This window comes from Orcinus orca, chromosome 18 (assembly GCF_937001465.1).
Source record: "Orcinus orca chromosome 18, mOrcOrc1.1, whole genome shotgun sequence".
In the NCBI taxonomy this organism is placed as follows: Eukaryota; Metazoa; Chordata; class Mammalia; order Artiodactyla; family Delphinidae; genus Orcinus; species Orcinus orca.
The window spans coordinates 77,555,193-77,570,060 of record NC_064576.1 but is presented as its reverse complement, the minus strand read 5'-3'; the positions used below and the strand labels follow the sequence as shown (position 1 = coordinate 77,570,060).

At 49.4% G+C, this 14,868-nt stretch overlaps 1 protein-coding gene and 1 long non-coding RNA gene across 6 annotated transcripts in view; one reads left to right on the top strand and one right to left on the bottom strand.

The window, feature by feature from the left end:
- The window catches only part of IFT88 (intraflagellar transport 88), a 75,167-nt gene extending 60,449 nt beyond the window's left edge, over positions 1 to 14,718 (top strand). For 4 of the 5 annotated variants that reach the window (XM_049701255.1, XM_049701252.1, XM_049701257.1 and 1 more), the window contains 4 exons: positions 270 to 376; positions 9,671 to 9,737; positions 14,076 to 14,182; positions 14,402 to 14,718. In XM_049701255.1, the coding sequence (XP_049557212.1) occupies positions 270 to 376; positions 9,671 to 9,737; positions 14,076 to 14,182; positions 14,402 to 14,527 (407 nt within the window). In that variant the 3' untranslated portion in view covers positions 14,528 to 14,718. Of the gene's footprint in view, positions 1 to 269; positions 377 to 9,670; positions 9,738 to 14,075; positions 14,183 to 14,401 lie in introns of those variants that run through there. The other variant, XR_007473171.1, reaches the window with a different exon arrangement.
- LOC125961969 (uncharacterized) lies at positions 5,941 to 7,350 on the bottom strand. Its single transcript, XR_007473188.1, has 3 exons — positions 7,246 to 7,350; positions 6,807 to 6,883; positions 5,941 to 6,026 (listed from the first exon to the last, which is right to left on the bottom strand). It is a non-coding gene; the product is annotated as an uncharacterized LOC125961969 (long non-coding RNA).
- Positions 14,719 to 14,868: the final 150 nt, after the last annotated feature.

Here is a 14,868-nt window from a genome sequence, read left to right as displayed (position 1 = left end):
AAAGGAGAAGCAGGTGAGGAGATAAAGGCTCAGGTTATAGATGCTGTGGTCTCTCCTGAAGGGCGGGTGGCAGAGTCCCTCTAAACCATCTTCCCAGGAGGTCAGTTCTCAGAGGGCCAGGAATACAAAGTGCAGTGGTTTTTCAAGAGAAACAAACCCTGTTTGTGAGCAGCATTCCTACCCGGGTCCCAGAAGACTGAGCTTACTGATTTATTGTTCTTTGAACACCATGGGTAAATACTTTTCTAAAAATATTTTTCATAATTTAGGTCTACGTTTCTTGGTTCGTCTCTGCACAGATATTGGATTAAAAGAAGTTCAAGAATATGCAACAAAACTCAAGAGATTGGAAAAAATGAAAGAAATCAGGGAACAGGTATGTCATGTGAGCTGAAAACTGCTGTCAGTTTTGAAAATGTCAGCCTTCTGTAGCTCAGCTGAGTGATGTCTGGGCTTCTGTCAGTAAAATTAAGTTGCAGTTATTTTTCTGCTGTGGCATGAAAGGAAAAATAACTAAAACTCTAGTTTTAGGATAAAATTCAGTCAAAATCTAGTTCCTAATCAGAGAAAGTGCAATAGATTCAGTGTAGTCTTTAGTGGAAATCTACTCATAGACTAACAATTGTAATTTCTCCAGTACAAAATAGCTGCAGGTTAAGTTGTAGACGTAACTTCAGCTGGAGAGTCTCGTGGCCTGTGGAAACCAGGAGAAAGTCACTTGCCTACAACAGCAGTTCATTGGGCTGCTGTGTTGCATCGTAGGGCACGGCTCTGAGGATGGCTGATACAGAGGCTTCAGGTGTATTTCTGTGTTCCCTGCAGTGTTTTACTTCTGTGAGAGAATAATCCCTCCTGTGTTTGAGCCTAGAATATTTAAAACTTTAACATGATTTCTGAGTATCCGCCTTTCATAGAAAGAAAATTCTTTAAGCTTAAGCTTTTCCAAAAATTTAATTACCTTGGGTAATTAAATCTAAATTTCGTATTTGCTTTCAAAATGTCGTTATCTTGTTTTTGCTTTGAGGATGTGACCTGATTGTTTTATTCTCTTTTTTAAATTGTCAGTTGCAAAAGCATTATGAGCATGACCTTAAAAATCCTATAAAACATCAAGTTGGTATTAAAATGCCACTGCTAGGGTATATAGTTACAATCTGCTGTGAAGACCACCTGAATACCACGTACCAATTGCTAATTTAATTAGATAACCTGTGTGAAAGTTTTGTAAAATTAAACTAGTACAAATTGGAAGATCAAATTATCATAACTATCATCATAATTACTATTACATTTGTTTCATTAAGAAGAATCAAAAAGAAGTATCTATTTCAAACCATGAAATTCTTTGGAGCTCAAAACTAGTTCTGTGAAGTTACTTAGTGTAGAACCGTGGGTGCATCTGGAAGTCTTCAGACTTCGTAAGTTTAAGCATCAGTGGTTTGTCACTTATGAATGGTGACTGAACGGTGCACATGAGCTCAGGCAAGTTCTGGATCCCGCATGGGGCCCATGTGCTGACCCCGCAGCCGAGTGGGAGTGGGCCTCCCGGCCGTACGCCCCCCACCCCAGTGAGAAGCTGGGAGCCTTCTAGCTCCTGCTTCTGGGGGCCGCACTCAGGCTTTAGGAAACATGGATTCCGAGGACTCCTGGGAAGTGAAATTGAGGGGTCAGGTTGAGACCTGTGCCCACCACGCACCCTCCTCAGAGCCCCCCGCCAGCCCCTGCCCTCCTTGAATCTAGACGGCCTGGGCCGCTACAGGCGCTCCTCTCCTTCTGACGTGGCGGCCCATCACCCCGCGGTTCACCCCCCCCGCACTGCACCCCCTGTCCTGATTGTTCTCGTTTGCTCATGGGGGCTTGTGATTTTACTGTTGTAAATGAGTGTCGAATGTCACTGCAGTGGCTTTCCCTTTCTAATTACTACTCAGCCTGTTGATTCCTCTTCATCACAGTATTTGTGTATTCAGTGAACATAGTCAGCTTTTGTCTGTGTCTCTCATAGACCTGACCTTTTATCCTTATGTTGTACTCGTCGTGGCGTAATTAAGGACACTTAGTAAGCTCAGACGAGTTACAGTTGATGCATTTAAATTACGCAGTGCTTACCTTACCTGCTTACCCAAGTGAGTGCTGTGTCGCTGTGCTCGAGCAGTGTCTCTCTTCCTAATGCCTTATCACTGCCGCACTGCACCTGCATCACTTAGATACACGCTCTCGTCCCAGCCGTTCCTTCGTCTTCCTTTACGTCGCAGTCCTTATCCACAGAGCACTTTCTTTCTGTTTCCTTGAGATCAGTTTCTCCATTGTTCTTCAGGACTGCTTATTAAATCTTACATAAAGAGAAACATTTTCTTGGTGTTTTCTCACTTATATTTTACGTATGAACACAAAATTGAGGGGGAAATTAGTGGAAAAGGTCAGTCCTAGGAGAGAGAGCAGAGGCTTACAGAGAAGGAGTCCTGTGGGTATGAGAGCAGCCTTCTCGGGAAATCGCTGCGTGCCCCCATGCGTTTGTCTAGATTGTGAGCTGTGGGGCAGGCGCCCTGTTTCCTGGCTGCGTGGTGCATGAGACGCTATTCGTTATGAAACAAAATGTCACAAATCAACGCCTGAAGTAAGGATGCTATCCTTTTCTAAATTTGAACTTAAAACTTCTTGTTACTTTTCCTGTGTGTCTCCTGTTTAGAATCTGTCTCAATGCAAAAACTTAACGTTTTTCCTTCGTAATTAGGATTTCTTCGTAAAATCATTGCCGAGGCCTGTGTAATACCTCTTGTACAGATATATCTTGATTTCTTTGAATATTTCCACATGGTTAGGTATCTTTTTTCCAGTTGGTGACTTTGTACAGTCTGTCTAGCTTTCAGGTGTTCCTTGCTAAAGCACTGTGAGCGTCTGTAGTCGAGCTCGTCCATATTGTTAACTGGAGACGTTTGGGAACCAGCCACAGGGTTGAGACCAGGGATGTCCTGGATAACCACACCACACCTTTACCTGAGCTGCTAGAAAGAATGCAGAGCTGAGCCCCAGTCTTTATCACGTCCTTTCCCCTGCAAGTGCTGACAGTGGCAGAAGTTTGGCAGCAGAAAGGAAAAGGAGTGAAGAGGCTGGGTGGCCTTTCCTGATCTCCCTCCTCTGCTTGCAGTTTCCCCTCCTCCCACCTGATGACGTCTGCTCAGCTGGACATCAGCGACCAGCAGCGGCAACACCAGTACATGATGAGCGCGGGCCGCTCTAGCCCTTTGCATGTACTGGCCAGTTTAATCGTCACAGGAGTCCTATGCTATGATGTTGGATGTGGTTTTATTATTACTGTTCTTTAAGATGAGAAACCTGAGGCCCGTGGTTGCAAAGCAACTTTCTCCAGGTCACACAGCTGTTGGGGGGTAGGCCTCGAATTCACATCCAGGAAGGCCAGCTTCTGAGTCCAGGCTCCTGGCTGCCATGCCCTGCTCCCTTACAGATAGTAGAGAAAAAGGATGATGAGAGTAATTACTTTCAGTTGGTGTATAGTCCTTACTTTTCTGCATCCAGGAAGTTGGTAGCTCACTCCATGAGCTAAACTGGAATGTACCTCTGTGAGCTCACTCTAATTTGATCAGAGCTAGGACCTCAGAACAGTGCTCTCCAAGTGTGGCCTGTGGACCCTCAGAGCCTCAGAATCGCCTGGGCTTCTTACAAAGTCTTGGGCCTCACCCCAGACTACCCCAACCCCAGAATTAAAGTCTCTGGGTATGGAGTCCAAGAATCTATGTGGTTTTTAAACAAGTTCTCAAACTAATTTTTTATTCACAGACATTCCAGAAGCACTGGTGTAGTGTTATGCTTCCGAAGGGTTACCTTCAAACGATCAAACACCAGCTCAGGATACAGAATCTGCTTTAAGGGGAAAAGTAAACACAAAATAAATCAGGCCGTGGATTTTTAAAAACTGTTTTAAAACGGAAAGGGATTTGTGTAGACCTAAGAAGGAAAGATAAACAGATTCAGGGTTATGTGGATGGGGGTGATGGACCTCCCCAGGCCCCCAGCTCCAGTCTTAAAGCATGAAAGCTAGAAACTCATTTCTCTGGGCTGACTTTTCAGAGAAGTGCGTCCTCTTCTGGAACACTTATGGAGAAGGCGGCTGTTCTCGCCTTTGTGCTGGGGGCCTGTGTTCCTGGGCAGGGAGGGAGCTTTGTGCCCTGTTCGCAGAGCCGTGGCAAACAGTCCCGGGCGTTGGGTGGAGCCGCCCCCCAGCACTGTTGGGTTTTAAGAGACAGTTCGCATTTTCGCTTCGCTGAACAGAAGAACGTTAGCTGCAAGGAACTCTTCAAACTTTATTGCACGAATGGAAGAGAGCAAAATGGGAAGACAGGAGTTGAAGGCTGAGTATTTTAAATATGCCAAGGAAGAGAAAAATACCAGCCCACACCAAAGAGGATTAAGGGACAAAAGGAAACGATTAGGAGGGAAAAAGAAGATGGAGAAAGAGATAGTTTACAAAACGCAAAGTTTGTTTTGTTTTTTTTTTTTTCCGGTACGCGGGCCTCTCACTGCTGCGGCCTCTCCGGCTGCGGCTGCGGAGCACAGGCTGCAGACGCACAGGCTCAGCAGCCATGGCTCACGGGCCCAGCCGCTCCGCAGCATGTGGGATCTTCCTGGACCAGGGCACGAACCCGTGTCCCCTGCATTGGCAGGCGGACTCTCAACCACTGCGTCACCAGGGAAGCCCCCAAAACACAAAGTTTTAATTGCTCATTCACAAATGAAGTACATTAATAATTTGTTCCTTTTTAAAAATCGAATTTCTAAATTTTCACAATATTCAAAAGGAGAATTCCTCTCCCAGTATTTGCCATTTTCCCCCCAAAGAAGTCAAATAATTTCAAGAAATTCTTTGTTTTGGCCAACTTAAAATAATATGTGACATTCAAAACTAATGTAAAATATAGTTGGTACTTATCCTCAAATTTCCAGTTATTACCAGAAGCTAGTTGAGCAGAAACCCTTTTGGTCTCAAAAGCGTTCTTAAAAGTTCTTAAAAGGAAAAAGATTTTGTATGAAGATCTCATAAAGACACAGCTTTAAATTAACTGTGAAGGAAAAATGCAAAATTTTTAAAGTTTACGTATGTAATGAAAGCTGCGAGAATGTTTCGCCCATTTTATACATTACTGCATTTATAAAGTTCAACAGAAACACAGGATAATTCATATAACATTCATCCTTGGTATCAAGTGTGTGGTGATTTGGGCCGTGACGTTTTCCAGGGTGAGACTCCCGCAACGCTCTGGTTAAAGGCCGTGGAGTCCTCGCCTGCTGGCATCACCCTGTGCTGGGTCCTTGGTTCACCTGTTCAGGAGACACTTGACATGGACGAGGTGCTCCAGCTGCTCGTCACCTGGCAGGAGAACGAGACAAACACAGGTCGCTTGTTGCCCAGCAGAGACACGCAGCGTGTGCACTGGATGGGGTTCGGCCCATGACCAGGGGTCCGAGTGGTCCCCAGGGGAGGTGTGGCTGGACCTCAGGGCCTGGCGTGGAGACGGGAAGGTGTGAGAGAGGTCCGAGGGCAGGAAGGTGCGGCCACGTTCGTGAGTTCTTTGGAGTTGAAGCTGCAAAGAAGCGTCTTAAATTCTGTTTTCTCTTGAATTTGAAGTCAGAGCCAATCTTCTTAAGGATCCTTAACTAGGTAACAACTGCTCCTTGTTCTAAGACAGAAATCTAATTCTTACGGAATAAAAGCCCAGGATGGTGGACGGAACCCTGGGCTTTCCTCCCCAACCCCAGTCCGCTCCAGACCTGGTTCTCTTCAGTAAGATGAGGACAGTGTTCTCGGCTGGCCTTCACAACCGTCCACGGTGAACTTAGGTTTGTCCCAGTCTGTCACCGACATTGCTAGAAAACGACCACATACTTGGATGTCAGAAACGTCAAATCGCTGCGAGAGTTTGCAGCCCTCACCCTTGGGTCCTGTGACCACTGTCCTCCGGGGGCAGGTGACAGTGTGGGGCTGCGCGGGTCCTGGAGACTCTGCCTGTCCCCTGCAGGAGAGCAGTGTCGTGTGTTCACGGCGGGGAGAAAACACTTTCCCAACACTTACCTGTTCAATTTTCCATCATTTTATTTATATCTACTTTGCTCCTCTTCTCTTTGTACCTTCTTCTCTCATTGTTTCCCCCAAAGTGGGTATGGCATCTTTTTTTTTTTTCATATTATTGAAGAAACAAATGTTATTCTAAAAATTCAGGTAGATTACTTTTGTAAGTAACGTTTTAATTCAAATAAAAATGTGTTAAGGAAAAAGTGAAAATCGTTCAGCCACGACTTTGAGATCACTGTTAACATTTTGACATTTCATAATCCCAGGCATTTTTACAAATATATGCAAACATATCAATACTTTTTTTTTTTTTTTTGCTGTACGCGGGCCTTTCACTGCCGTGGCCCCTCCTGTTGCGGAGCACAGGCTCCGTCGCGCAGGCCCAGCGGCATGGCTCACGGGCCCAGCTGCCCCGTGGCACACAGAATCCTCCCGGACTGGGGCACGAACCTGCGCCCCCCGCATCGGCAGGTGGACCCCCAACCACTGCGCCACCAGGGAAGCCCTATCAATACGTTTTTTAAATGGGGCTTTTTTTTAAACAAAAATGGATTTTTATAAAAATACTGTCTTGTAACCTGAGTTTTCCCCTCACTGAGGAAGATAACATGGCAGCTTCCCATGGCAGCAAAGGCAGGCCTCTGTCGTTTTTTGCCCCTTTCTGTGGCTGACGTGTCAGGGGTGCTGTGATGAGAATCTTCTGTCAGTCCCGCTTCCGTACCTCACACCCCTGGAAGTGAGTCCGGATTCCTGGGAACTTTATGAGGTGTTGAAACTCTGAGAAGGCGGCAGTGTCTCCTGCTGAGAACAAAACGTGACGCTCTAGTGCGCCTGTGTCCCTGGGCCTGTGGTCTGCCCCCTGGCATTCGCTGTGGGGCTGGGGCCCGTTTGCACCGGCCCCTCCCAATAAGTTGTTATTGTTGTGCCTACTTTATTTTCAGAGTTTCATGTTCTCTTTCTCCAGAAGGTTTCCCCAAACTGGACCTCATCTTAACCCCCTCCAGTCACGCGGCCAACGCGTCCCTCCCCAAGACCCTCACGGCCATGGTGTGAATGTAGCGGACACTTTGACCTTTCCAACCTGCCTGACGGAGCCCCGCTCTGTCATCCCCTCCCTGTCCCTTTAGTTCCCGGGGCTCCGGGGGGTGGCGGGACCTGACCCTCTGAGGGCTCCCCTTCATTCTGTCCCCTGAAGGCCCCGCGACCCAGCCTCTGGGTGTGGATGGTCTGAGAGAAGACTTGGCCGAGTCTCCACAGGTCACATTGCTTTAAACTTAGAACCTTACCGAGGCTATGTGCCGGTAAACGTTCTTGTCTCACTTGTGACATCGCCGTGTCTGTAACCTCCACACGGACTCGCTGCTCCAGCTGCTATGGCGACGGGGACACAAGATTGATCACGGTGGGGTTTATTGATTTCCAGTGGCAAATGGGTGGAAGAGGACGAGAACCCTGACCTCCACCCACAGACGAGTGAGTGGAGTCATGGGGGCCTCGGGGAGTGAGGGGGGCTGGCCGGGGGAGCCGGTGGAGCTGGGGGACAAGCCCACGAGGAGGAGGCCACACCGGGGAGGGGGCGTGCGGTCCCGGGCCCAGGAGGATGGAGTCTGAGCCCACGGCGGGCGCCAGTCCACTCGGGTCCATTGGGCTCGGCTGAGTCAGCCGGCTCTGGGTTCTCCCGGGAGCAAAGCAGGCTACGTCCCCACGTGCCCCACCTGGGGGTCTTGATGCAGATGGGCTTGCCATGGCAGGGGGCTTCCAGGCTGGAAAACAGCGAGGGCTTGAGGGGGTGAATTAGGCAAAGGCGGGTGAAAGCCAAAGCATGGGAAAGTTCTAGACAGGCGCAAAGACAGTGTGATGGGGGCACAGTCATCGACGCACGTGCTCACTTTCCTAGGTTGTCCTGTGCTAAGCTTACAGTTTCTTAGATCTTTTCCCACGTTTGATTTGGAAAAAAGTTTCAAGTTATGTGGACATCTGTTTTTATGAGTTTAATTATTTTATTGTCTACGTCTTACAGATATGCTGGCAATTACTAATCTGAAATAAAATCTGATTAGAGATATTAAAATATTTATTTTGTTGCATCATTTTTAGATTTTCTTTTGTTTGTGAAGGCAGAGGGAGAGATGGAGTTCTGGGGAGGTTTCTTTTTAATAGAAAAAACTCAAGCATGTTTACATATATTTGAAGTTCCTAAGTTTTAAGAGAGTGTTTCATTTTACAAAAAAGAGTGTTTTGTTTTGTTTTTTGCGCTACGCGGGCCTCTCACTGTTGTGGACTCTCCCGTTGTGGAGCACAGGCTCCGGGCGCGCAGGCTCAGCGGCCATGGCTCACGGGCCCAGCCGCTCCGCGGCATGTGGGATCTTCCCGGACCGGGGCACGAACCCGTGTCCCCTGCATCGGCAGGCGGACTCTCAGCCACTGCGCCAGCAGGGAAGCCCAGTCTTTTAGTTTTTTGAATTTTATTTTATTTTTTATACAGCAGGTTCTTATTAGTCATCTATTTTACACATATTAGTGTGTAAATGTCAATCCCAATTCAATTCATCCCACCACCATCCCACCCCCCTGCCACTTTCCCCTCCTTGGTGTCCATACGTTTGTTTCTCTACATCTGTGTCTCTACAGAAATGAGTCTTGAATCATTGAAAAAGATTGTTTTTTTTCTTCCTAGGAGACTACAATGTCAGTAATCCCATCTGTGACCTGATAATTTATAAATATTTGGGGAGTTGTCAGGGTTGGGGGAATAAATGGTGTCCTTTGAATTAATGATGAAATTATGTTTACGTTACTGAAGATCTAAATAAGATACCAATCTATGTTAAGAAATTTTAATTCAATTGTAAATAGTTGTCAAAAGCCGTCTGTTTCTGCTCACTGACTACCCTCTTCTCTAAACAAACCATTCTTCATACAAGAGCCTGGAGTCAGCATTTAATCAGAAGCTCTAACTTAGGCACAGCAAAGCGTGTAAAAAGAAACCTAAGAATGTCACAGTTTGGAGATAATTCTTATGTCTTAAGGGTGAGTTGATGTGTAAGAAAGTAGACTGTTGGGCAGATCTTAGGTATAGAGATTTAACAGTGCCTTTATTGTGGAAGCTGACTTTCAAAACCCTGTTGTCCTTTAATCATGTCAAGTGGGGCTAAAGCAGAAATAGCCCATTCGCAAGGTCCCCTTCTCCCTCCACCCCTTCAGCCACTGCGTTTAAGACCTGAGCTTTCACATCTGGGAAATACTTGGTTTTTAAGTTGTTTGCAGAAGCAAGGACGACCCTGCACTTTGAAGCCTGAGTGCCGTTCGCGTGTCTGGCGGGACTGGTGGCCCTTCTGAGGGTTTCCCCCGTACTTACAAGGCAGCCGGGCCTCCCTCCTGCGGGGCCGACTCAGGGGCCACTCCCAGTGAGCCCAGCCTCGGGAGGCAGGACAGTAAGGCCTAAGGGATGCACAGTTTAACGTGTGTTTTAGAAATCGGTGCTTGGTTATCGTTGACCTTGAAGGACTATCATTTATTCCTGTTTTCATGACAGTACCGCTGACATCCAGTATGTCCTTCTAACGTGTCGCCTTCTTGCTTCAGCGCACCAAGTCCGGCAGGGACGGCAGCGGGGGTCCCCGCGGCAGGAGAGACGGGAGCGCTGGCAGTGGTGAGTGTCCCTGTTCCTGTCTCCCCGGACGTGCCAGTTGACAGATTTCTAGTACACGGGCTTCTAGAAGCACCTTGAAGTAATCTGAAGATGTCCTGTTTGTTTGTTTTATACACAGTAAAACTTCACCTACTCTACTTTTGTGAGCATCAGCCTGCTGTGTAATCGAGTGTTTGTAGGTGTTAGTGGGTGTTGGTTCCTGAATAAACGGACCTGTTTCTGCTAATTGATGAATAGACAGTTCACATTGGATAGATTATCATGGGTGTCCATACTAGTGGGTTTTACTGTGTCACGTTTTTTAGGTTGCGTTGTGAGGAGGCGCCATGGGGCCTGGGGTCGTCACCTGGATGCTGACAGACCTGTACACTTGTAGTGTAGCAGTGGTGCCGGCGTGGGCACTGGGCGGCATGGCCATGGTCCCAGCCGTAGCCCTGTGTGTCTCTGGACCAGCCACGCAAATGCTGTCGCTTTGGGCGATTCTGTGGCTGCTGGGGACACTGTTACTTAATAAGAAGGTTTGTTAAGTTTTCCTCCCCTTTTTCCCCATCAACAAAATCTACCTTCTGTCTCTACTTCAGGGGATAGTAGAAGTTATATTTAGGGGAAATTGGATGGTTTTAAAGAAACTAATTAGAAAAACAAATGCTAAATTGGGATCCGTATCATGTCCGCTCGTAGCACCGTCGTGCAGACGGGACCCGACGTCATCCTCTTGTGTCTGTCTGTGGTCAGGAGTCACAACAAAGAGAAATGCGACCCTCGGTTTAGGGAGGCCTTTCTTTCGTTCGTTCGTTCATTTACTGGATGCATGCTGGGTGCCGAGGACATGGGGACGAATGAGACGGGGCCCCTGCCCTCAAGGAAATCAGGATCGACTTGGAAAGACACTCGGGCCCTGATCTGCTGAGGGCGCCGCCTGGCGGGGGTGGGGGCGCGGCTGGGACGGAGAGCACCCTCGAGGGCGGAGCTCTGCTCCCTCGGTGCGCCCAGGCGCTGACAGCCAGTGCCGTGCCTGGTCCAGCGGGACATCTGGATTCCCCGAGGGTCAGTCCCGCTGCTCCAGCAGAAGCCCCAGGCCTGGTCCCAGGGACCAGCACCCAGAGCTTGAGAAGTTGGCAGGGCGGCCCTGAGCCTGGGCCCTGTGTGTGCCCGGGCCGCCCCTCACCTCCGCCCCTCTGCCCCTCCCCGCCCCATGCGTGTGGGTGGCCCTCCATCTAGGTCCTGGTCTGGAGACCTGTCCCAGCAGCTCTCAGTCCCTTGTCCAGCAGGGCCACCTGCGGTGGAATTCAGCATTTTGCGGAGTTTAGAGAAGTCTGTATTGCGATGCATTAGCCACGTACCCTGTACCTCCCCTGGGGAGCACCTCCCCTGGGGAGCACCTCCGAGTCAAGGAGTCTCACTACTTCAGGGAAGCGTGAATATTCACACTAAGGATAAGTAATGGCCCGGAATAGCTGCAGGTCAAGTCAGGTTTTATTCTTGACGTGAAGTTGTGTTTCTGCCTCGAAACCTGGCTTTAGAGCTCTTTGGAATTTGGATTGTCGTTGAGGGGCTGTGGGCCTGCGTCTGCCAAAAGCATTGAAGCAGCTTGGGGAGGGTCTGGGCAGCCCGCCAGCTGGCCGAGGTGCGAGCTCTTGAACTGCATGTCCCTCGAAGGAGTAACCCCCAGGGAAGTGTCAGTTACTTACTGAGTTTTAGGACCAGATTCACCACCCTCTAAGATCCTCCACGTCCCGCTGAAAATCTTGAGCTCAGAGTAACCCTAACGCACACCCGTCACCAAGCCTGCCCTCGGTCCGCAGGGCCTTCCCTGGTCACCGTGGGCTTGTGACGTGTCGCTGAGGCCCCTGGGGGTCCTCACGTTGAGGGTCCACTTGGGAGACTCCAGCCCTCCAAGCGAGGTGTCCTGAGAGCTGCCGGTGCTGAGCCGGAGCCCAGAGGACGGTGTCCACCCCAGAGAGTGGTCCCCGACCCGCCTCCCACGTGCCACCCCGCGCAGAGAAAGGCGCCTCCTGGGCCAGCCTCCCCACCACTGCCGTTTCTCTCTCAGTAAGTTTTCCTTTCTCCCATCCAGTGCGTTGCAGCCCAGCACAAACAGGCAGTCCTGGGGCACAAACACGCTTCTTGGAGCCGAAGCTCCGGCCGTGGGCCTTGTGGGCCAGGGGTCGTGGGCCTGGCTCTGGGGCAGGTTTAAAGCAGCTCCCGGCTCCCGGGGGGCTTGCCTCTCTCTCTCTCTACACTTGCTCTTTTGTTCCTGGTTTCCCATCATCGCCGACACCCCACTTCCTCCTGGGGCCCCTCCCTGTCCCCGGAGCCTGGCTCTTGGCCCCCCTCCAGCTCGCACAGGCCAGGGGCCGGCCCGCCCAGCTTTGGGGTCTGAGCCCACTGGGCTTCCTCCTTGCTTCGCCTTGCGGCCCCCGGAACACCCTGGGCCCCATGGACGAGCCCCCCCCTCAGCAGCGTCCCGCCCCCGCCCCCTGCAGCCCCCCGTGGGCCGAGGTCGCTGGCCATCCCTCGAGCTCCCAGCACGGCCTGCGTGTTGAAGGGTGCCCGGGGCCCACCACCTTCCACCTCTGCCCCGGGAGACCCAGCGGCACACGTCTCAGCCTGGAACTCTCTGGCACTCTGTCTGGATGAGACCCGCAGCTCAAATAGGGGAAAGGGACAATTTTCTATTTGGATGCAGGTGAGGCCAGCCTGGAGCTGTTAAGTATGATGTGTTAAAATTAAGTGCAGCGCCTACAACTAGGTTTTTAAAAGTGTTGCCTAGGAGAGAGGACCATAGGGAACATGTCATCGTAATTATTCGTTTGTATAAAATGGCTGTTTCTGAAATGCCTGAGGGCCCTTGAAAATTGTTCTTTTTCTGTGCACCAGACTCTGGTCTCTGTTAATTTGCTGATTGACCTCAGCACCCTTCCTCACGTGTAGCAGATTTGAGTGTGTAGCAGAGTCACTGGGAAGGCTGGTTAAAACAGACCCGAGCCCCCAACCCCGGTGACCGGCCCAGGGTCCTGTGTTTCTGACCAGGTCCCAGCTGCCGCTGCTGGTCCTGGGACCACACCTGGAGAACCAATGCTGTATCTCAAAGGAGAGAATGCAGATTACATGCGGCCTCGTGTATGTAAAAGGTCACCACCACCACTACCACCAAACCCACGTTCACGTATGTGGCAGTCTCTGGTCACCCAGCCTCCGGGCTCCGTCACCCACAGGGGGTTCCCCCCGGGAGGTGGTGTGAGACCCGCCTGCACACGCCGATGCTGGGCAAACAGTATGTTATTATTATCACTTACACAAATCGCGCTGGGAAGCAGCAGCGTTTGCTTTAGAGCTTTGTAGGATTTTCAGTACTTTAGTTTGTTTTTTACAGAATAAGCTTAAAATGAAATGAACTTGTTTTAAGTACTTGAAATAAAAAATGCATTACCCTTAAATGCAAAATTTTGGCTTCAGGTTTTAACAGCTCGGTGCCAAAACATCAGTTGAGAAAAACAATTAAATCAAATGCACGTGCACAGGCAGAGCTGAGCTCCACGAGTTCAGGGTCCACATGGCCGCCCCATAGCGTCCGCGGGGATGAGGGGTGAGAAGGACAGCGTGTTCCCGAGGCCGGGAGCCGGACAGGTGGCCTCTTCTGCGGCCCCGTCTGCCCTTGGGGGACAGCGGGTTTGCTGACTGACTCCACGTACTGGGTTATGAAGGTTTTGTGTTAAAATTGTTGGTCGTTTACCGCGTGTGATACTTAATGGTTTACTGCGTTTTTCAGTCTAATTTTTATTCTGTCTTGGGTGTGAACGTCTCTTATGCACTATTTCCATTCCATATTTGGATTCTATAATCCTTTTAAGGTTTTTCCTTAAATTGGGCCAGAATCTATCCTCCTCTGCCGGGCACATCTGACCCCTTCTGTACTCATTCTCCAGGCCTGTGAAGAGTTGGGGGGCGGTGCCTGGGCCAGGCTCGCCGGCCTCTTCCGCCCCTCACCTGCCCAGGCCTCTGACGGCTCCCAGGCTCCACGTGGGCGACGACCCAGCCCCTTCCCCCCACCCGCTGCCCTACTCCGCGCCAGGGGGTGTTCGCCAGTGTCTCCAAGCACACGGTGGAAAGGGTCTGATGAAGCCTACTCTTGAGTGATGCTTTGACTATATTATAGGTTCCCAACAAGAGATTTCTTTTAAATTTCAAAAAACAAGGATTACATCCTTTGGAAATTGGCTGTCAAATGAAACAGCCTTCCTGTTTCTTGACAGATAAGTAGACGTTAAGATTTGTAATGCAGTGTGATGTTGCCCACCGTGCTGAACACATGTGCTTTTGCTCCTGTGTCTCCAGACGGCGGCCAGAACTGTGGTGCCGGTAGCAGAGGCGAGCGGCTCAGCGCCCAGCTCCGAGCCCTGCCCAGGACGGAGGAGCCTTACGACAGCAGCAGTAACAAGGAGCTAGGCAAGTGCCCGGGCCTGGCAGGTCTGGACTGGAAGGGACGGGCAGACGCGTCCACCTGGGCGTTATTAAGGGTTTTCCAGCACAGACAGAAGTTTTACATGACTTGGGAGAGCGTTTCTTTTCATTCTGGGTTGTTCAGTTTTGAAGATGAGCCTCATTGGTTTCACATTTGCTGTTTTTCCCTGTTCCTCTAATGCAACTATCTGTTCTGAAACCTAGACGCCTCCTATGTGGATCCGCTTGGCCCGCAAATAGAAAGACCCAGAACTGCAGCCAAAAAGAGAGTCGACGAGGATGATTTTGCTGATGAAGAATTAGGAGATGATTTGCTTCCAGAATAATAATATTTTAATGTATTATTTATTAAAGGGAAGGAATCGCCTTACAAGATAATACTCATGTTAAAGTTTGGATTAAATACCCAAACTTTAATTTTGCACACTGTCAAAACTTTAAATAAGTGTATTCTGTTCTGTGAGTATGGATTTAGATTTTGTTTTGCTTTTAATGGAATAAAAACATGTGAAAATAATACTTTAGGCCAGAGACTGACTTACCCTCTTGAAAATATTGACCCACAGTAAGAAATAGATCTTGTAGCACTCCCTAGTACCTCCACACACGTAAGTATTATTACTCACTGATTACTACAGTGTGTGCTGCTGTCTTCTGTAATTTCATT